At 45.4% G+C, this 19,339-nt stretch overlaps 1 protein-coding gene across 3 annotated transcripts in view; it reads left to right on the forward strand.

The window, feature by feature from the left end:
* The window catches only part of SCFD1 (sec1 family domain containing 1), a 194,554-nt gene that overhangs the window by 25,799 nt on the left and 149,416 nt on the right, over positions 1–19,339 (forward strand). For all 3 annotated transcript variants that reach the window (XM_063947445.1, XM_063947446.1, XM_063947447.1), the window contains exons 6-9: positions 1,242–1,329; positions 4,960–5,049; positions 6,486–6,541; positions 6,985–7,070. In XM_063947445.1, the coding sequence (XP_063803515.1) occupies positions 1,242–1,329; positions 4,960–5,049; positions 6,486–6,541; positions 6,985–7,070 (320 nt within the window). The remainder of the gene's footprint in view (positions 1–1,241; positions 1,330–4,959; positions 5,050–6,485; positions 6,542–6,984; positions 7,071–19,339) is intronic.

The following is a 19,339-nucleotide window of genomic DNA, read 5'->3' on the forward strand; positions in this document are numbered from 1 at the left end:
TTCAGCTTTGCTGCAGTCGCATCAAACAGCCTGTCTTCTCACGCCAGGTCCAGTGAGAGACCGCTAGTGTCTGGTGTCTTTGTTGATGTGATATGGAGAAGGAAGACTGGGCTGATTAATTTGATATGCGACACTATGAGGCTCATTCAGGTGTGGTTGCAAATCGGCTATTATACGCACATTGCGAGCATCTGAACCGCAGTGTGCATAAGCAGCGAGTGAATTGCGATTGCGGCTGCATCGGGGAAATAGTTGCAAAGTGAGTGACAGGAAGATAGCGTTTGGGGGTGGGAATGGGGAGTGGTCGGGTTAAACGCATGTGTGACATGGCCGTTCAGACAGTGTTTTCTGGGCGTGCATAAATTAGCAGTTGCAATCTTACTTGCTACTGGACGCCTCTCTGCGTACCGTGAGAGTAGCTCAGTCTTTGCGTCTTCAAAGGCACTCAGACTTCGCGACATGTTCTGATTTGCAACGATTGTACCGATGTATCAGCAATTACACACCAATAGATGGAAATAATGAGTCAGCAGTGGGTGTCCCTATGCTTAGATTAGCTTCTGCCCATGTTAGCATATAATAGCATATGATTGCAATTGCGTACGGCAAAAGATAGCAACGGCAGCAAGAACAACTGCACCTGAGCAACCGCCTCTATATCTTTGTGTGACTGAGTGGCAGATTTATTAAGCCTGGTGAAGTGATAAAGTGGAAGGTGATAAAGTACCAGCCAATCAACTCCTAACTTCCATGTTACAGGCTGGGTTTGGAAAATGTCAGTTAGGAGCTGACTGGCTGGAGCGTTATCACTTTCCACTTTATCACTTCACCAGGCTTAATAAATCTGCCCCTGAGCCTCTGAATCTGCATACGAAGTGCTATGATGCAGCGGCCATGGCATTTTTCTGTCAAGTACCTATGTTGTCCATATAGTACCTTTGTTGCACACAGATATACAAGTCTTTAAAATTAGTGAGCAGAGCCTCCTGGTGCTTCCAAGTCACATCGCGTGACTGTGTCCTCATAATCTAACCTCAATACGCCACACAATGGGAGATGCCTGTCGCGCAACTCTGCACGCACCAGGTATCTTTTTTCCCCCCAAAGATTCATCTTAGTCGCACTTTGCCTTACTAATGGGCTACTTTCCAAAATATACCTTACAAACAATTTGCTTGTTTACTGAATGATGTAGCAGAAATCACATGACTTAGTACAAACTGTAATTCTCTTCACTCCAGGTCTTTGACCAGTACTTGAATTTTATAACATTGGAGGATGACATGTTTGTACTTTGCAACCAAAACAAGGAGCTTGTGTCATATAGAGGTAGGTAACATTTATATTAACAATCAGAAATGAAAATGTACGTCCGACCGGACGGGATCCCGGCGGTCGGAATACCGACACCGGAATCCCGAACGGCACAATCCCGACAGGGGGGCGTGCACAACGCAGCCCCTTGCGGGCTTGTTTCCCTCGCCATGCTGCGGGCACGGTGCCTCGTTACGCTCGGCACACTAATTTATTCTCCCTTTATGGGTGTTGTGGACACCCACAGAGGGCGAATATGTCGGGATTGTGCCAGTCGGGATCCCAGTGTCGGTATTCCGACCGCCGGGATTCCGTACGGCGGGATCTTGACCGCATACCATGAAAATACCCTGTTAATTGGGGCAATTAAGAGCTGCCCAGAATTGATTTGCCACAGAGACTCACCAATCCCAATTAAGACATATACCAGAACAAATAGTAGGACTCAGTAACCTAGGCTCTTGAATATAGAACAAATAATACAAAGACAACAAATTTAAATATGTCCCTTGGAACAGAGGTTGATGAAGGAAGATGATGTTGATCAGGAGTGTCCTTCGTTCTGTATCCTCCAATCAATGTGGGTTTTCATAAAAACAAACAAATAGATACATGTGTAGCATTTTTTTTCATTATCGTTTCTCACACTGATTAGAAATATATCCTTTGTGTTCAATAAAATAGAAACAAATTGCGTATGTGGGAGTACCCCGACTCGCACTGTCATAAGGATATTTCATGCAAATAAAGGTATCTCAGGTAGGTATAGGGTATAAAGATGGACGGCCTGCTCACACTCCTAGCTGGTCATCATGTTTCGGCAGAATATGGTCCTTTATCATGATAGCATGTCTTTATACCTTCTAGGTATGATTCATTGACATTTTGATAGAACTCTTCCTTTATTTTATTTTGTAATTTTTTTTTTGTTAACATAATTATTTGTTATATATATATATATATATATATATATATATATATATATATATATATATATATATATATATATATATATATATATATATAGGCTATACTTTAACTATTGGAATTGTCTGCACATATCGGACCCCATGTGGGTCATTTCATTTGCTGTTTTTGTACTGTATGTTTTTTATCTTTAACCCAATTGCTTGGGTCCTTTTTAATAAATAATCTTTTCTGGAGATACAAGTTTTTCCTTGGCCTCGGTTTTGGGAACCATTTCCGAATGGTGATTAACTACTTAACTGTTATATTTTCCCAAAAAAACTCTTAGAAATTGTCAAGGTTTTTTTATGAGTGAATTAGTTGAAGAAAATTTAACCTTATCCAAAATGATTTTAGTTACAATTACAACAAAAAACAACAACAGTTTTTGTTTGTAAAAATAAAATAAAAAAATAGGAACAATGGTCAGCAACATCGCAACCATCACGGCTTTCCGTTTAACAGCCGGGACATCCACCAAGTGCACGAAGGAGGGAGGAAGGGGGGGGGGGGGGGAGGTTAATTTACACTCCCTAGCCACTGTCATTGTCTGCAGCCGCCGAGTGGGTGGACTTGCCTTGCCGACCTATCAGCACTGCAAACACTCTAGGAGAGTGCGGTAAGGCACAATGGCTGACAATGACAGCAGAGGGAAGTTTCGTACAGCTGCAAACACTGTGTATCTGACTGGTCGCATCCTGTATGACCATGTCAGATAAGGCACTTGCTGGTGTGGTTGCATCCGATGCGACCATGCCAAGAAAGTGCTTAAAGGTGTCATGGTGGTAACGGATTGAGGCTTGCAAAGAAACCTAGATATATATGTATATTTAAACCCACATTGATTGGAGGATACAGAAAGGACACTCCTGATCAAAAGCATCTTTCTTCATCAACGTCTGTAACAAGAAATGTATTTTAATGTTATGTCTTTGTATTATTGTTTTATATTAAAGTGCCTAGGTTATTGAATCCTACTATTTGTTCTGGTATAGGTAACATTTATCTGTTTACTTCCAATTCCTTTTCATTTTATACTGTACTCAGTGGTAGAGCAGTTTCTGAATGTAAACTAAAGACTGTTAGATTTGCTAAATTGAGGGCATCAGAAAGAATACAGTTATCTACAAATGTAGACTAGTTTTATAGTATAACATGAATGCATGGCCATACCTGCAATATGATAGCCGACATTTGCCAATCATCTCAGTACTGCAGCATGTGCTGCCCTAAATCAACTGCAATACTCCATACTAAAAATCAATAGTATCATAATATCTTTGTACAATGACCCACGCCAGCTTAGCCTGTGTGTGGCAATCTTAAGTCCATTAACGTACCTATACTTGCAGCAATTGATACTGTATTACAAAACAACAGAGGCTACCTGTGCTGACTTCAAGGGGGGAATTCACCATAGAAGAGTTATAAGGGAAATTCCCTTAAACAAAAGTTAACTAACAATAAAACCAAAGGTGCAGACAGTTTAGTGTTGTATTTATATCTTTAAAAAAATCTAATAAAAATTATAATGTAGAACCTAATAAAAACATCTTATAATATGCAGAGACTAGTTCCATAGTAATAGATGTGTATATGCTGAAAGTCTGTTAAAGAGTGATCTAATCCCTGTTGTGGAACAGCGCCAATCGGTTATGGATCTTAATGAAGACAATGACCAAAACTTAGACTTTGAAAAAGTGGTCATGTGCTGTTGTCATTGACCTAAGCATGTTTCCGCTTCGGATTAAGAGGGTCATACCGAGTTGATCACTTGTTAACTACTTTTAGCAGCCGTGCAAACGCATAGTCACCGCCCACGGGGGGGTCGTGTGTTTGTGTGTGTATGTTTTTGCTTTGTAAGTGTGCGAACGCGTGTGCAGCCGAGCTGGGCAATAAAGTTTTTTGCAGTTTCTGAGTAGCTCTGGACTTACTTCAGCCCTTGTGATCACTTCAGTCTTTTTGTTCCCGAAATTGATGTCAGACACCCGCCCTGCAAACACCTGGACACGCCTGAAAACGGTCAGTTGACACCCACAAACGCCCTCTTCCTGTCAATCTCCTTGCGATCGGCTGTGCGAATGGATTCTTCGTTAAATCCATCGCCCAGCAATGATCTGCTTTGTACCCGTATGATGCGCCTGCGCATTGCGGTGCATACGTATGCGCAGTAGTAACCTGTTCGCTGCGCTGCAAAAAATGGCAGCGAGCAATCAACTCAGAATGACCCTCCAAGTCTAATTCGGGGATATTGTGAAATGTTGGTAGCAATGATTGGAAACTGTTTTTGTATGCTCACGTGGATGGGTATGTAGACAAATGAGAGCATTTAATTGTCTGATCCCCACCAGCTGTCAGACCATGTTGTAATCCTCTTCAGCCATGCATTTCATAGGTTTTCCCTTTAACAGGCTCCAAAATCTTGTCTATAAATTTGTATTACAAGTGTGTTACATAGCTTTATATCTACATTGTCCTGACTTATCCTGGTTTTATCACTTTTCTCTTTTAATGAGATATATATACCACATTAATTATCTTCAACTTTGGTTTCATTGTCATAGGTATGTCAGTAACATTGTTACATTTGCCTATTCTTTTGGTTAATTCTGTGCAGCTGCGTTAACTTTTAAAAGTTCTGTACTGTAAAATATTGAGATTCCTTTATTTTGTATTTAGCTTTGAACAGACCAGATATCACAGAAACTGAGATGGAAACGGTCATGGATACTATTGTAGACAGTCTTTTCTGCTTCTTCGTCACACTGGGTAAGTGTGAGCAGGTGATTGTCGCATCCGCCCCTTCACTTTCCCCCTTTAAATGTGTAGTATTAACTACTATAATTCATTAGAAATAATAGAAATCAAAAACGCACCACCCACAGGCTGATAAAGGGTACTGTATGCTATTAAAACTACTAAGAAAACAACTTTGTTCAATAGGATACAATGAAATCACCTTCCAGCAGAGGTGGGAGATTCAGTTCTAGAACCGTACCCCTCCCTCCAATGCGGCAGCAGCTCTGCAACACTTACAGGAACTGTAACACCTTATGAAAGTGAAAACAATACATCGTTAAACTACGACATAATACCGTAGCACTCACATCTGTCACAATTCATAGTGGTGTCGGAAACTGCCGTCTTGTCGGAAAGACGGCAGTTTCCGACAGGTTTAGGTAAGAAGGGGTTCCGACCTATACAGTGGCGGCTGTTTAGTTTTTGTTTCCGACAAGTCAGGAATTCCCGACTTGTCAGAAAACGCGTGGATCGTCGGAATAATCGCGGATCCACGTGCTTTTGTCGGAAACTCTGCCAAATCCGACGGGTTTTGGCCCCGTTTCCCACAATCTCAATCTGACTTTAAAAGAATGTCGGATTGAGGAGATGAGATGGGGGAGCGGGGACATGTCTGAGGGGGGCGGGGACATGTTTTGAGGGGTGTGGGGATGGGGAAGGATTAGGAGGAAGAGACTGCGTGCTACAGGGGCAGTAGGGGACATAGGCTGGTACCTCTGTAGACGGGCGTTCCCCCGGCCAAGCTCCTCTCTCCCGGCAGTGATGTGCAGCACTTCCCAGCTGGCTGTGTGGCTGAGTGTGGGGATCTGAGGCTCCCTCCAGTCCCTCCCTGTGATCTCACACATGGGGACGGATGAGGAGGAGCTGGTCGGTGATATCAGCAGCAAGGATGGTACACCAGCGCACTGCATTAGAGGACCCGCCTGCCGGACGGGTCAGAAATAGGTGACAGCACGGGGTATGAGGGGTATGTGATAGTTGTCAGGAACGGCCAAATCCGACAGTCTGTTTTGGTCGCTCATTGAATACTGCATTGTCGGATCCTTTACTTCAGAAAGGATCAGACAAGCATTGAATACACCCCATAGTCTAGTATGCAGACGCATGATCCTTGTTGTGTGTTGTAAGGCTGTGTCCATATTAAATGCAGTTCAGGGGCATCTTGAGTATTGGCTATCCACACCACTCATGTCATTAAACCCAAGAAACATGTGGGACCATTGTACATACTCATACAAAGGACACATAATCAGGAAGGAGGGAGGATTTTAAGATCCATGTGCTTTTAAAGGGACAGAAATGTTTTGTGATTAGATATTAGAAAGCTTTGTTTTCACATGGTGAGTGTATAGCTGCCATTGATAATGTTAATGAGTGTCACTGACCTACCTACTTCTCTGTATCAGGTGCGGTGCCCATCATACGATGTGCCAGAGGGAATGCAGCAGAGATGGTGGCAGTGGTGAGAATCCTCACTTTTATTCTACTAGGTCTGTTAGGACACAAGGGCGGGATAAGGTGATATGCCCCTTATAATGCAGTTAGCTTCTGGAGGGGAGCCCAGGCTGTCATCTCGCATGCAGATAGTAACATCATGGTGATAGAACTGCAGTCTTTGTACCTCAGTGATATCAGCAATGCGGAGGTTGTTCGTTTCACACCTGTATGTTATAATGCCAGAGACTTCAGATCAACTGCTGACTTCCATTCCGTAGATTATTGTAGATACCTGTTTCCCACTTCTCAATACAGAAATCTTACACAGAATAACAATGCTTTCGCCATTAAAAAGGGTGCACAAGATAGTCAGCTCAGTAAGCATAATGGATTATGCAGGTAGGTTCACTTTAAAGGAGTCTTGTATTCACTCATCTGCTGCCTTCTTACTGTGGTGTTTCCTTTCAGAAACTGGATAAGAAACTACGTGAAAATCTTCGAGATGCCAGAAACAGCTTGTTCACTGGGGATAACCTTGTGGCTGGGCAGTTCAGGTAATAATTTCCTCATGAAGGCAGAATTGCATCACGTGTTCATGACCTGTTGATGTAGCTTTATAAGGAACACAATGTATAGAACAGGATTAATAATACATGTGTGTGTGAGTTATGTTGCTACCGAATATAGACTGTTATGGTTCCATCATGGTAGGGATCCAGAATCTCCAAACTGATGAATTATCAAGAGGCTGCTGTGGTTTTAGTGTAGCTTTATGCCTTGAGCAGTGTTAGTGCTGAAACACACTACCCGGCTTTTGCCGGCCGGGAAAAAGCCGGACGGCTTTTTCCCGTGCCGGCATTGTAGTTAACAGTGTGAGGGCTAGGGTCCCTTCACACTGCACGGCCCCGGCCCGGCTGCCGGGTTGCAGCCGGGTCTCACCACTGGAAGGTCCGGCGGCCGGGCGGCCGCCGGGCCGTCTTTGGAGCCAGTAAACCATGTGTGTGAAGGGGAGCTTTCACACACAACGGTTTTTTCTGAAGCCGTGTCTGATGCTGCGCATGCGCACAGCATCACACACGGCTCAAAGCCGTCCTGTGTGACAGACACTGCCGGTTTCTCCCGGATGGCAAAAAGCCGGACAAAGTTTGTCCGGCTTTTTGCCATCCGGGAAAAACCGGAGTGTGTGTTACAGCCCTTAGAGTACATTTTGCTATGTATTATAGTAGAGTGAGTGTTTTTGCTGACCATCCAGGTATTGACACACTACTGCCTCATATTCCAGCCATGCACTGGGCCTAATTTAGAGATAAGAGCAAATAAAAAAGGTGCAATTACTCTCTCCGTCAATGGCGAAAAGGCATTTCATATGATCTCCTGGACTTTTATGTCACATACTCTGCGGTCCTTTGTTATATTGGGGGACTTCCTGACTGGTATCCTGGCCCTTTATTCTAGTCCCTCAGCTAGGGTCTTCATAAATGGCATCTCCTCCAAATGTTTTATTTTTTGATCTCGAATGGCACCAGGCAGGGCTCTCACCTTTGATTTTTGCTTTGGTGATTGAGCCTTTGTCCTCCCTGATCCAGTTGGATCCTAATATCCAAGGAGTGCATGTCTGGAATATCACCTCTAAAATTGCTCTCTCTGCCAATGTCTTGTTAACGTTCTCTCAACCCAGGATCTCTCTGCCCAACCGATACTTCTTGGATCGTTACGGTGCTTTCTATGGCTATAAAACCAAGTACTCAAAGTCAAAGGCCATTGCTACATGTTTCCAACCAGGACGCTGAATCCCTTTAATCATTTTACATCTTCAATGGCAGCATTAAATTGAATATTTTGGGATTTTGCTGACCTATAGATATACCAAGCAAACTTTCCACAGCTCTTTACTAAACTCCAAGCTCAGCTGGTCTCCTGGAAGCTGCTCATAATTTCGTGGCTGGCCTGGATAATAGCTGTCAAAATAAATATCCTATTAATTGGCTTTATCTTTTCCAAACACTCTCAGTATCGGTTCCACTCTACCGCTTCAGTACACTTTAGAAATCTATCACCTGCTTTATTTGGCAAGGCAAGCCTCCTAGATTATCCTCCATTGTCCATAAAAAGCCGATCTCCAGGGGTGGTAGGGGGCTCCTTGATTTCAAACTTTACTACCTGGCCTCGCACTTTCCTTAACTTGCCTTCTTCTACCCTCCCAGGTCAGCCTCCTGTCTTGACATTGAATCCAACCATATACATTTCCCAGATCTGTCTTCCTTATGGGCGCTCCATAAGCCACGCTGTCCTCCTTCCTCTATCCTTCTACCTATCCTCACATTTTCTATAAGCATATGGACCCTGTGGTGTCAAATATTGTTACCTCCCTTGTCTCCTCTCTTACCCCCATATGGAATAATTCTGACTTTCCCCTGGGTTTACATACTACTCGCATAAAAACATGGACCACAGCGTCCCTTAAATTCCTTTCTTTACAATTGAAGTCTACTCAACCTCTCGATTCCTTTGAGTACTGTCAAATACAGCACTTTAAAACTCCTTACTGCAAGCTTCACTTCTCCATATCCTTACCCGTTTTGAATGCTTCTGAAAGTACCACGCCATCTCCAAGGGCATGGTTTATGGCATCCTTACTGATGCTGTTCTTCCCGCCTGCAACATCCATGAAGCCTCCTGGGAAATTGACTCCAGCCAGATGAGGAGGACGACATGAGACTGGCAATTTTGTTAAATCCTCCGTTTCACTTGCCTTAAATAAACCACTTACAAACTAAATTACCAGGGGTATTATATTGTAGAGCGGCTCTACCCAATGTTTCCCTCTGCTTAACCCCTCTACTGAAGAGATTGTGGCCCTTAAGGTACCCTTGCTCATGTTTGGTGGACCTGCCCTGTACTGGAAACCCCCTGGACTTCAGTACACACACTTCTGATTCACTTACTTAAGTCCTCAATACCAAAAGACCTGTGGATCTTTCTTCTCAATTAATCCCCCTCCTGATCTTCGTAAAGCTTCTATCAAACTGCTGTCCAAAGTACTAGTTGCTTCTAAAAGTCTCATAGCCACAACTGGAAGATACCCCACCCACCCTTTAAAAACGTAAATCTGACACATAGCATCAATAGAAAGTATTACCTACTATCTTCATGACAGAGGTCATATGTTTACTCAAATGGGGGCCCCGTGGCTCTCCTACCAGAGTGCCCACTCGAACCACGTTCACCTTCCACCTGTCTGGCCCATACGCGATGGGGCAGTGTACTTGTACTCTCTCTTGTTGGACTTTTCTTGCTTGATGTTGGTCCTCCAATATAGAAACAAGAGGGCAGGTGCATCATACAGCCATTAGAATTATAATAAATTTAATTATACGTCATCTGAGGTTTTTGGCATAAAGTTGGCCAATACTAGGAGCCTGGCCACCAATCGTCAAGGTAACCTCATTGGGCAGGTCCCTAATAGTAAATTTGGTTGTCTCTGAGGCGCAGGGCACCCCCCAAACCACCCCAGAGCACAACACAAATAAAGGATAGCAATGAAAAATGTTAGGTAAGTGAAAGTAGCTGCTGAGTGTTATAGGCCCTACACATTGGCCGATCCGCCGCCAAACTGCCCGACGGCAGATACGGCCGACGGAAGACCCGGCGGCGGGGGGGGGGGGGCAGTGACGGGGGGAGTGAAGTTTCTTCACTCCCCCCGTCTCGCGGCTCCATTGAAGTGCAGGCAAATATGGCCGAGATCGTCCATATTGGCCTGCATGCACAGCCGACGGGGGACCAGCAATGAACGAGCGCGGGGCCGCGCATCGTTCATCGCTGGAGCCTCCACACTGAAAGATATGAACGAGTTCTCGTTCATTTATGAACGAGATCGTTCATATCTTTAACACAAATCGGCATGTGTGTAGGGCCCTTTAGAGGACAGCAGTAAAGTATCAGAGTGTTAAATTGTTTAAAAGGTGAGGTTAGCTGATCAATGGGGGTGATTCCGAGTTGTTAGCTCGTTAGCTGCTTTTAGCAGCATTGCACACGCTAAGCCGCCGCCCTTTGGGAGTGTATCTTAGCTTAGCAGAATTGCGAATAGAAATTTCTTAGCAGTTTCTGAGTAGCTTGAGACTTACTCACAGATTGCGATCAGTTCAGGCCGTTTCGTTCCTGGTTTGACGTCACACACACGCCCTGCGTTCGGCCAGCCACTCCCCCGTTTCTCCAGACACTCCCGCGTTTTTCCCTGACACGCCTGCGTTTTTCCGCACACTCCCAGAAAACGGCCAGTTTCAGCCCAGAAACACCCACTTCCTGTCAATCACACTCCGATCACTTCAACGATGAAAAATCTTCGTTCGGACGTGAGTAAATCTACTAAGTTTTGTGCTAAAATACTAACCGCATGCGCACTGCGTACCATGCGCATTTTTGCCTTAATCGCTCCGTTGCGAAAATCGGCAACGAGCGAACAACTCGGAATGACCCCCAATGTTAAGTGTTCAAAAAGTGAAATAAGTGTGAAAATGTAACATAAATATAAAAACAAACCTCAGGCCCCCTATCCCCCAATTATTCGTCCTCACCAGGGTGGAAACTAGTATTTTCGGCACCCGGGGCAAGGCAGTAATTTTGAGCCCCCCTACCGCCCCTCCCACCAAAAAATAAAAAGTACACCACACAAAAGTGCAACCTTATTCTCATTACATTGCACAGTAGTACCCCTCATTAACATTACGTCAACCCACTGGGGAGAGAGATGGGAGAGGGAGAGAGAGAGAGGAGAGGGGGAAAGAGTGAGAGGAGAGATACGGGAGCGAGAGAGAGAGATTGGAGAGACGAAAGGGACAGCGAGAAGAAAGAGGGGGAGAGAGGCGTGAGGGAAAGATGAGAGAGAGAATATTCTCCAGACAGCCTTCAGACCGGCAAATCCCCAGTAATAAGATCCCAGGTCCAGCTCCCCTATAATATTATGCACCAGAGACGGTCACCAGTAATATGTTCCAGCCCTCATAATAACATGCTCCATTCATGTACACACTGAGTGAATGAGATTCTGGACGCTGTAGGCTGGCCAGGCAGGCTGATATTAAAATATAATAGTATAAAAAAAACAAAGAGCAAGTTACCTAAATAGGCTACTGTTGCAAAGGGGAGAGGCAGGAGTCAGGCCCATGGCTTTGCAAACTGGCCACCGCATCCGGCGCTACTTTGATGCAGAAAATGGCGCCTAGATGGATGTCAGAAATGTCTGTATTCGCACATGCACATAAAGGAGTACGGGGGCTGCGGAACACATTACTCAGCCCGGCATCAGCGGTGAATGAATCCTCACTGGTGCTGCGGCCGAACTGTGTCAGTGTCCATTACGATCGCCAGTGAGTCCAGGCACCAAAAACAGTTGCAGTAAGTGGATGGGGCCTTGGAGCTGTGTGTACAGCGGCGAGCGCCCTTAACGTCCTCCCCTGGATCCGTCATTGGCTACGCGAGGTGATCACAGTGGGCGGGGATGGAGGGGCTGGGCAGTTGTCGGTGCCCCCTCATATCCAGCACCCGGGGCACATGTCTCTTTAGGCCCCTCCCAGTTGTGGCCCTGTCCTCGCCTATCTTCTCCCCTTTCCTCCAGTATGCGTGACATTCCTTTCCTCTGGTGTTTTCTGTTCACCATTTTATATTCTTCACAGTTCATCTCCCTATCTATATAGTTCTGTCACCCCTGAATCCCTGTTTTCCCCTCATCAATTTACCTCTGTCCATTTCTTCATTCACTTTATGTATAATGTTTGTTATTGTGTTTATTCTCAATAAATAAAGAATTGAAAAAAAAGGTACAATTTGCATCTTGGTAAAATCATGTTGTACTACAGGTGGGGAAGGTGCATAGAGATTCAGATTTGGTTGGGGCGTGTCCATCTAAATTGCAGTGTACGTAGAAATTAAGCTGTCCAGTATTTGCTACGTGCATAAGCAGCCAGTATTTTCTATTTTACATTTTTTCCTCCTAACACTGAGTCAGGCTCACTGTATGCAAATGGGTCCCAATCTATCTGTGTTTGTTGCTTGTGCCGTACAGCCGTTTCACTGTTCTTGTCATGGGGGGTCATTAGCTCGCTAGCGGTTTTTAGCAGCCGTGCAAACGCTATGCCGCCGCCCACCGGGGAGTGTATTTTAGCTTAGCAGAAGTGCAAACGCTTGTGCAGCAGAGCGCTTGCAAAAACATTTTGTGCAAAACAAGACCAGCCCTGTAGTTACTCTTCGTGTGCGTTGATTCTAATGTTGGAGGGTTGGCTTTTGACGTCACACACCCGCCCAGCCACGCCTGCGTTTTCCCTGGCACGCCTGCCTTTTTCCAAACACTCCCTGAAAACGGGCAGTTGACACCCAGAAACGCCCACTTCATGTCAATCACTGCGGCCGTCAGTGCGACTTAATTCTTCGCTAGAGCCTGTGCAAAATGACATCGTTCGTTGTACCCGTATGTCACGCGTGCGCATTGCGGGGCATACGGATGCGCAGAAATGCAGTTTTTTGTCCTGATCGCTGCGCTGCGAAAATCGGCAGCGAGCGATCAACTCGGAATGACCCCCATGGTTCTTTTTGTGCTGTAGGAAGATGATTGCACAGACAGGCTACTATAGGTCATTTGTGGTCATCCTCTGTCTCTAAGATTTAACATGTCCAATAATAATTCTTATTGAACTGCAATCTCCCAAAATATATATTTTTTAATTGAGGTTCAGAAAATACAATAAACGACTACAAAGAAGGACGTATAGTCCAACAGTACGTAGGATCTCAATATACATCCAGACAGTCATATATAAAGTGGTATGGAACAAATCGGATAAACCTCACAGTTTCCATTTTCTAATCAGAAGCAACCATATACATGTATACATATGTATATCTACACATGCATATACATATAACAAAACAACACACAATAAAAGAGGAAAATAAAATCGGTGGTAAATCAGAGCAACAAGCGTGTTTCTGATATAGAGAAGAAAAATAAAAAATACAAATTTTTGAGAAGACAAGAAAACATGCTAATGCGCCTCCCCTTTGGGGGGCGCTAAATTCCAAAAACAACAAACCAACAGAAAAACAATAACAACAATAATATCAACAGTAGTACCTGCCAGGGCTAAGGGATCGCCAACCCATCCACGGAGATGTTAACAGAGCAAGGAAAAGCATGTAGACCATAGAGATCTAAAAGCAAGTAATAGAAAAGAGAAAAGAGCGCAGCGGTCTGGTGTGGGCGTCTGAGATCAAGGTGGTGGAGAGGAGAGAGAAAAGACAAGAGAGAGGGAGAGCAAAGAGGACGGAGAGGGGGGCAGTCATGGGAAAGAGATGGGGAGGTCGTCTGCTAGGATTTGGTAACCGTACCAAGTGGTGCAATGAAAACTTAGTTTTATGGACGTTTTTGTTGGAGTGGGTAGGGTATTTATGAATCGTCTCCAGCATTGAAACAAGGTAGGGGTTAATATTTCCTTATTAAGAGAAGTCTCTAGCCAGTCCATCGTGAATAGAAATAGCAATCTGGAGGTAGCTAAAGGCACTGTGGGGGGGGGTATCAGAAATCCATTGCTGAAGAATGGTTTTCCTGCCTACCGCTGAGAGGATTGCCACCAGTTTCGCATCCTGGGAGGGGAGGTCATGTTGGTCACAAACATAACCAAAAAGAGCCCAAGGGGCGGTGCAATTGAAGTGCAGGCCCAAGTCGGAGGTTCCGTAAGTGTGTAGCTCGGCCCAGAATTTTTGGACATGGTGGCAGTGCCAGAAGCAATGCATAAGATCGGCCACTGGTGAGGAGCATTTTACACATTTCGCCGAGTCGGACAGGCCCATCAAATGGCTCCTCTTAGGTGAAACATAGGCTCTGTGTAATATTTTATAGGGCATTTCCTGGTATAGGCTAGCTGGGATAAGTTTGAGGGAAGCCGCGAAGCTATCCATCACGGCCTCAGGAGACATGGAAGGGATTTGAGAGGACCACGTTTGTACTTGAGCTAGATCTGTAGTGGGTATGTGTTCTGTGCGTATGCGTGCGTATATAGTCGAGATGGAACAAGTCCCCGAGCGTAGAAGTGTATCCAGAGAGTTAACCAAGTCCAAGGCATTGAGGTGTGAAAGGACCAGTTGTATATAATGTGAAGCTTGGAAAAAATAAAAGTCATGGCGGGGGTTGACCTCATATTTGGCTGACACCTCCGTGAAAGTGAGTATTTTTTTTGTTAGAGTCAAGGAGATCCCCAATGCATGTAATGCCCGAGGCATGCCAAGTAGTAAAGGGAAGGAGGGCCTGCCCCCTTTGAAAATGTAGGTTACCAACTAGAGGAAGAAACAATGAGTGGGTATGTTGTAGTTTGAGAGATTTACGGGATAACCTCCACGCCGTGATAGTAGAGGTCAGGAGAATGTTGTCTAGGTGGAGGGTGGACATATCAGATTTAGTGGCATGGAGAATGTAACTAAGGGACAGGGGGGCGCAAAGTTTAGAGTCAATCAATGAGTCAGTGAAGATAGACGTACCATGGAGCCAGTCCGTGGCGAAGCGAAGGAGGCAAGCTCGGTTATACTGCTCCACATTCGGCAGATTTACTCCCCCGTTCTGAACTGTTTGGGAAAGTTTAAAAAAACTTATCCTGGGTCGTTTATTAGCCCAAATAAATATAGAGATCGAGGAGTTGCGAAGAGAGACATCAGACTTTGAAAGTATGATGGGTATCATCTGCAGCACGTAGAGCAGTTTGGGGAAACTAGCCATCTTTACTAGATTGCAGCGCCCTAACAAATTAAGGGGTAAAGTTTGCCACAGCATCAGTTCAGTCTGGATTTTATTGAGAATGGGGTGGACGTTGTCGGAGTACAGACGGGTAGGGTCGGAAGGAAGAAGGACTCCAAGGTAAGTGATATGGGTGGGGGCCCAGCGAAATGGGAAAGGAGGATCCCAGCCTGCGGTAATCTGGGGAAATATGGCTAATGCTTCCGATTTGTCGAAATTTACGTTGAACTGCAATCTCAACAGCTAAAGGGCCTGAGCAACACGATCACTGTAATTTCCCATTTACTTGTATAACCACAGAATGCTCACTGATCTGGTTATGCCACGGTAGTCAAAATGTAAAAGAAAATTATTGTATTGTACAACTGAGTTGCGCCTTGTGTGATCGTCTTTTGAGCTGGAGCTCCGTTACAGATAGCTGCCTATGTGTGCAGCATAATGCCTTAGTTTGTGCGTATGCACTTAGATGGTCCACCCGCGGTGCATAACTACCCTCCAATCTCTGTACAAAAGTGATAACATGCAATTAAACGCCAGCTCCTTACACTTTATTATAACTCCTATCAATAAACTGAAGTTCAGTTTTTCACCTAAAATAATGCTCAGCTAAGATTTATTTACAGCTATAATTAATTGTGAGAGGACATTGTGCCTGTGAGTACAGTACATACGGTAATTTGTTACGTTGCTCAAGAGTGTAGCAGGAAATCGGCTTCCCTCCGAAAGTGCAGTGCAAAGGTGTAAAACAGGTCCCACTAACAGTATAGCATGAGACCTGACAATGGGCAGATGTGAGCTGGCGCAAAACTAATCCTTATATGTTGTGGTGACAATCAGGCCTCCCCCTGTACTGCTAGGAATGTTCTCTGCCTTCTTATTTACAGGTGAAACTCAGAAAATCACAATATCGTGCAAGAGTTCATTTATTTCAGTAATTCAACTTAAAAGGCGAAACTTATATATTTATATAGATTCATTACATGCACAGTGAGATATTTCAAGCCTTTTCTCTATCGTCCTAGTGGATGCTGGGGTTCCTGAAAGGACCATGGGGAATAGCGGCTCCGCAGGAGACAGGGCACAAAAAGTAAAGCTTTTTCCGATCAGGTGGTGTGCACTGGCTCCTCCCCCTATGACCCTCCTCCAGACTCCAGTTAGATTTTTGTGCCCGGCCGAGAAGGGTGCAATCTAGGTGGCTCTCCTAAAGAGCTGCTTAGAAAAAGTTTAGCTAGGTTTTTTATTTTACAGTGATTCCTGCTGGCAACAGGATCACTGCAGCGAGGGACTGAGGGGAGAAGGAGTCAACTCACCTGCGTGCAGGATGGATTGGTTTCTTGGCTACTGGACATCAAGCTCCAGAGGGACGATCACAGGTACAGCCTGGATGGTCACCGGAGCCACGCCGCCGGCCCCCTTGCAGATGCTGAAGACAGAAGAGGTCCAGAATCGGCGGCTGAAGACTCCTGCAGTCTTCAAAAGGTAGCGCACAGCACTGCAGCTGTGCGCCATTTTCCTCTCAGCACACTTCACACGGCAGTCACTGAGGGTGCAGGGCGCTGGGAGGGGGGCGCCCTGGGAGGCAAAATGATTACCTATAAAGGCTAAAAATACCTCACATATAGCCCTAGAGGCTATATGGAGATATTTAACCCCTGCCTAATTTTTCTAAATAGCGGGAGACGAGCCCGCCAGAAAAGGGGCGGGGCCTATCTCCTCAGCACACGGCGCCATTTCCTCTCACAGCTCCGCTGGTCAGGACGGCTCCCAAGTCTCTCCCCTGCACTGCACTACAGAAACAGGGTAAAACAGAGAGGGGGGGCACATTTATGGCGATATTTTGATATAACAAAGCAGCTATAAGGGAGCACTTATTATAAGGCTATCCCTGATATATATATAGCGCTTTTGGTGTGTGCTGGCAAACTCTCCCTCTGTCTCCCCAAAGGGCTAGTGGGTCCTGTCTTCGTTAGGAGCATTCCCTGTGTGTCTGCTGTGTGTCGGTACGTGTGTGTCGACATGTATGAGGACGATATTGGTGTGGAGGCGGAGCAATTGCCAAATATGAGGATGTCACCCCCTAGGGAGTCGACACCGGAATGGATGCCTTTATTTATGGAACTACGGGATAGTGTCAACACGCTAAAGCAGTCGTTTGACGACATGAGGCGGCCGGACAATCAATTAGTGCCTGTCCAGGCGACTCAAACACCGTCAGGGGCTGTGAAACGCCCTTTGCCTCAGTCGGTCGACACAGACCCAGACACAGGCGATGACTCCAGTGGTGACGGTGACGAATCAACCGTATTTTCCAGTAGGGCCACACGTTATATGATTTTGGCAATGAAGGAGGCGTTACATTTAGCTGATACTACAGGTACCACTAAACAGGGTATTATGTGGGGTATGAAAAAACTACCTATAGTTTTTCCTGAATCAGAAGAATTAAATGACGTGTGTAATGAAGCGTGGGTTGCCCCTGATAAAAAGCTGATAATTTCAAAGAAATTATTGGCATTATACCCTTTCCCGCCAGAGGTTAGGGAGCGCTGGGAAACACCTCCTAGGGTGGACAAGGCGCTAACACGCTTATCTAAACAAGTGGCGTTACCCTCTCCTGAGACGGCCGCACTTAAAGATCCATCAGATAGGAGGATGGAAAATATCCAAAAAAGTATATACACACATGCAGGTGTTATACTACGACCAGCTGTAGCGACTGCCTGGATGGGCAGTGCTGGGGTAGTTTGGTCAGAGTCCCTGATTGAAAATATTGATACCCTGGACAGGGACAATATTTTACTGTCGTTAGAACAAATAAAGGATGCATTTCTTTATATGCGTGATGCACAGAGGGATATCTGCACACTGGCATCACGGGTAAGTGCTATGTCCATTTCGGCCAGAAGAGCTTTATGGACGCGACAGTGGACAGGCGATGCGGATTCAAAACGGCATATGGAAGTTTTGCCGTATAAAGGGGAGGAGTTATTTGGAGTCGGTCTATCAGATTTGGTGGCCACGGCTACAGCCGGGAAATCCCCCTTTCTACCTCAAGTCACTCCCCCACAGAAAAAGGCACCGACTTTTCAACCGCAGCCCTTTCGTTCCTTTAAAAATAAGAGAGCAAAGGGCTATTCATATCTGCCACGAGGCAAAGGTCGAGGGAAGAGACAGCAACACGCAGCTCCTTCCCAGGAACAGAAGCCCTCCCCGGCTTCTACAAAAGCCTCAGCATGACGCTGGGGCTTCTCAAGCGGACTCGGGGACGGTGGGCGGTCGTCTCAAAAATTACAGCGCGCAGTGGGCTCACTCGCAGGTAGATCCCTGGATCCTGCAGATAATATCTCAAGGGTACAGGTTGGAATTAGAGACAGATCCACCTCGCCGTTTCCTGAAGTCTGCTTTACCAACGTCCCCCTCCGAAAGGGAGACGGTTTTGGAAGCCATTCACAAGCTGTACTCTCAGCAGGTGATAGTCAAGGTACCTCTTCTACAACAAGGGAAGGGGTATTATTCCACTCTTTTTGTGGTACCGAAGCCGGATGGCTCGGTAAGGCCTATTCTAAATCTGAAGTCCTTGAACCTGTACATAAAGAAGTTCAAGTTCAAGATGGAGTCACTCAGAGCAGTGATAGCGAACCTGGAAGAGGGGGACTTTATGGTATCCTTGGACATCAAGGATGCGTATCTCCACGTTCCAATTTACCCCTCACACCAGGGGTACCTCAGGTTCGTTGTACAAAACTGTCACTATCAGTTTCAGACGCTGCCGTTCGGATTGTCCACGGCACCTCGGATCTTTACAAAGGTAATGGCCGAGATGATGATTCTTCTTCGAAGAAAAGGCGTATTAATTATCCCATACTTGGACGATCTCCTAATAAGGGCGAGGTCCAGAGAACAGCTAGAGATGGGATTAGCACTGTCTCAAGAAGTGCTAAAACAGCACGGGTGGATTCTGAATATTCCAAAATCCCAGCTAATGCCGACAACTCGTCTGCTGTTCCTAGGGATGATTCTGGACACGGTTCAGAAAAAGGTTTT

The sequence above is a fragment of the Pseudophryne corroboree genome, chromosome 12, assembly GCF_028390025.1.
Source record: "Pseudophryne corroboree isolate aPseCor3 chromosome 12, aPseCor3.hap2, whole genome shotgun sequence".
Taxonomy (NCBI): domain Eukaryota; kingdom Metazoa; phylum Chordata; class Amphibia; order Anura; family Myobatrachidae; genus Pseudophryne; species Pseudophryne corroboree.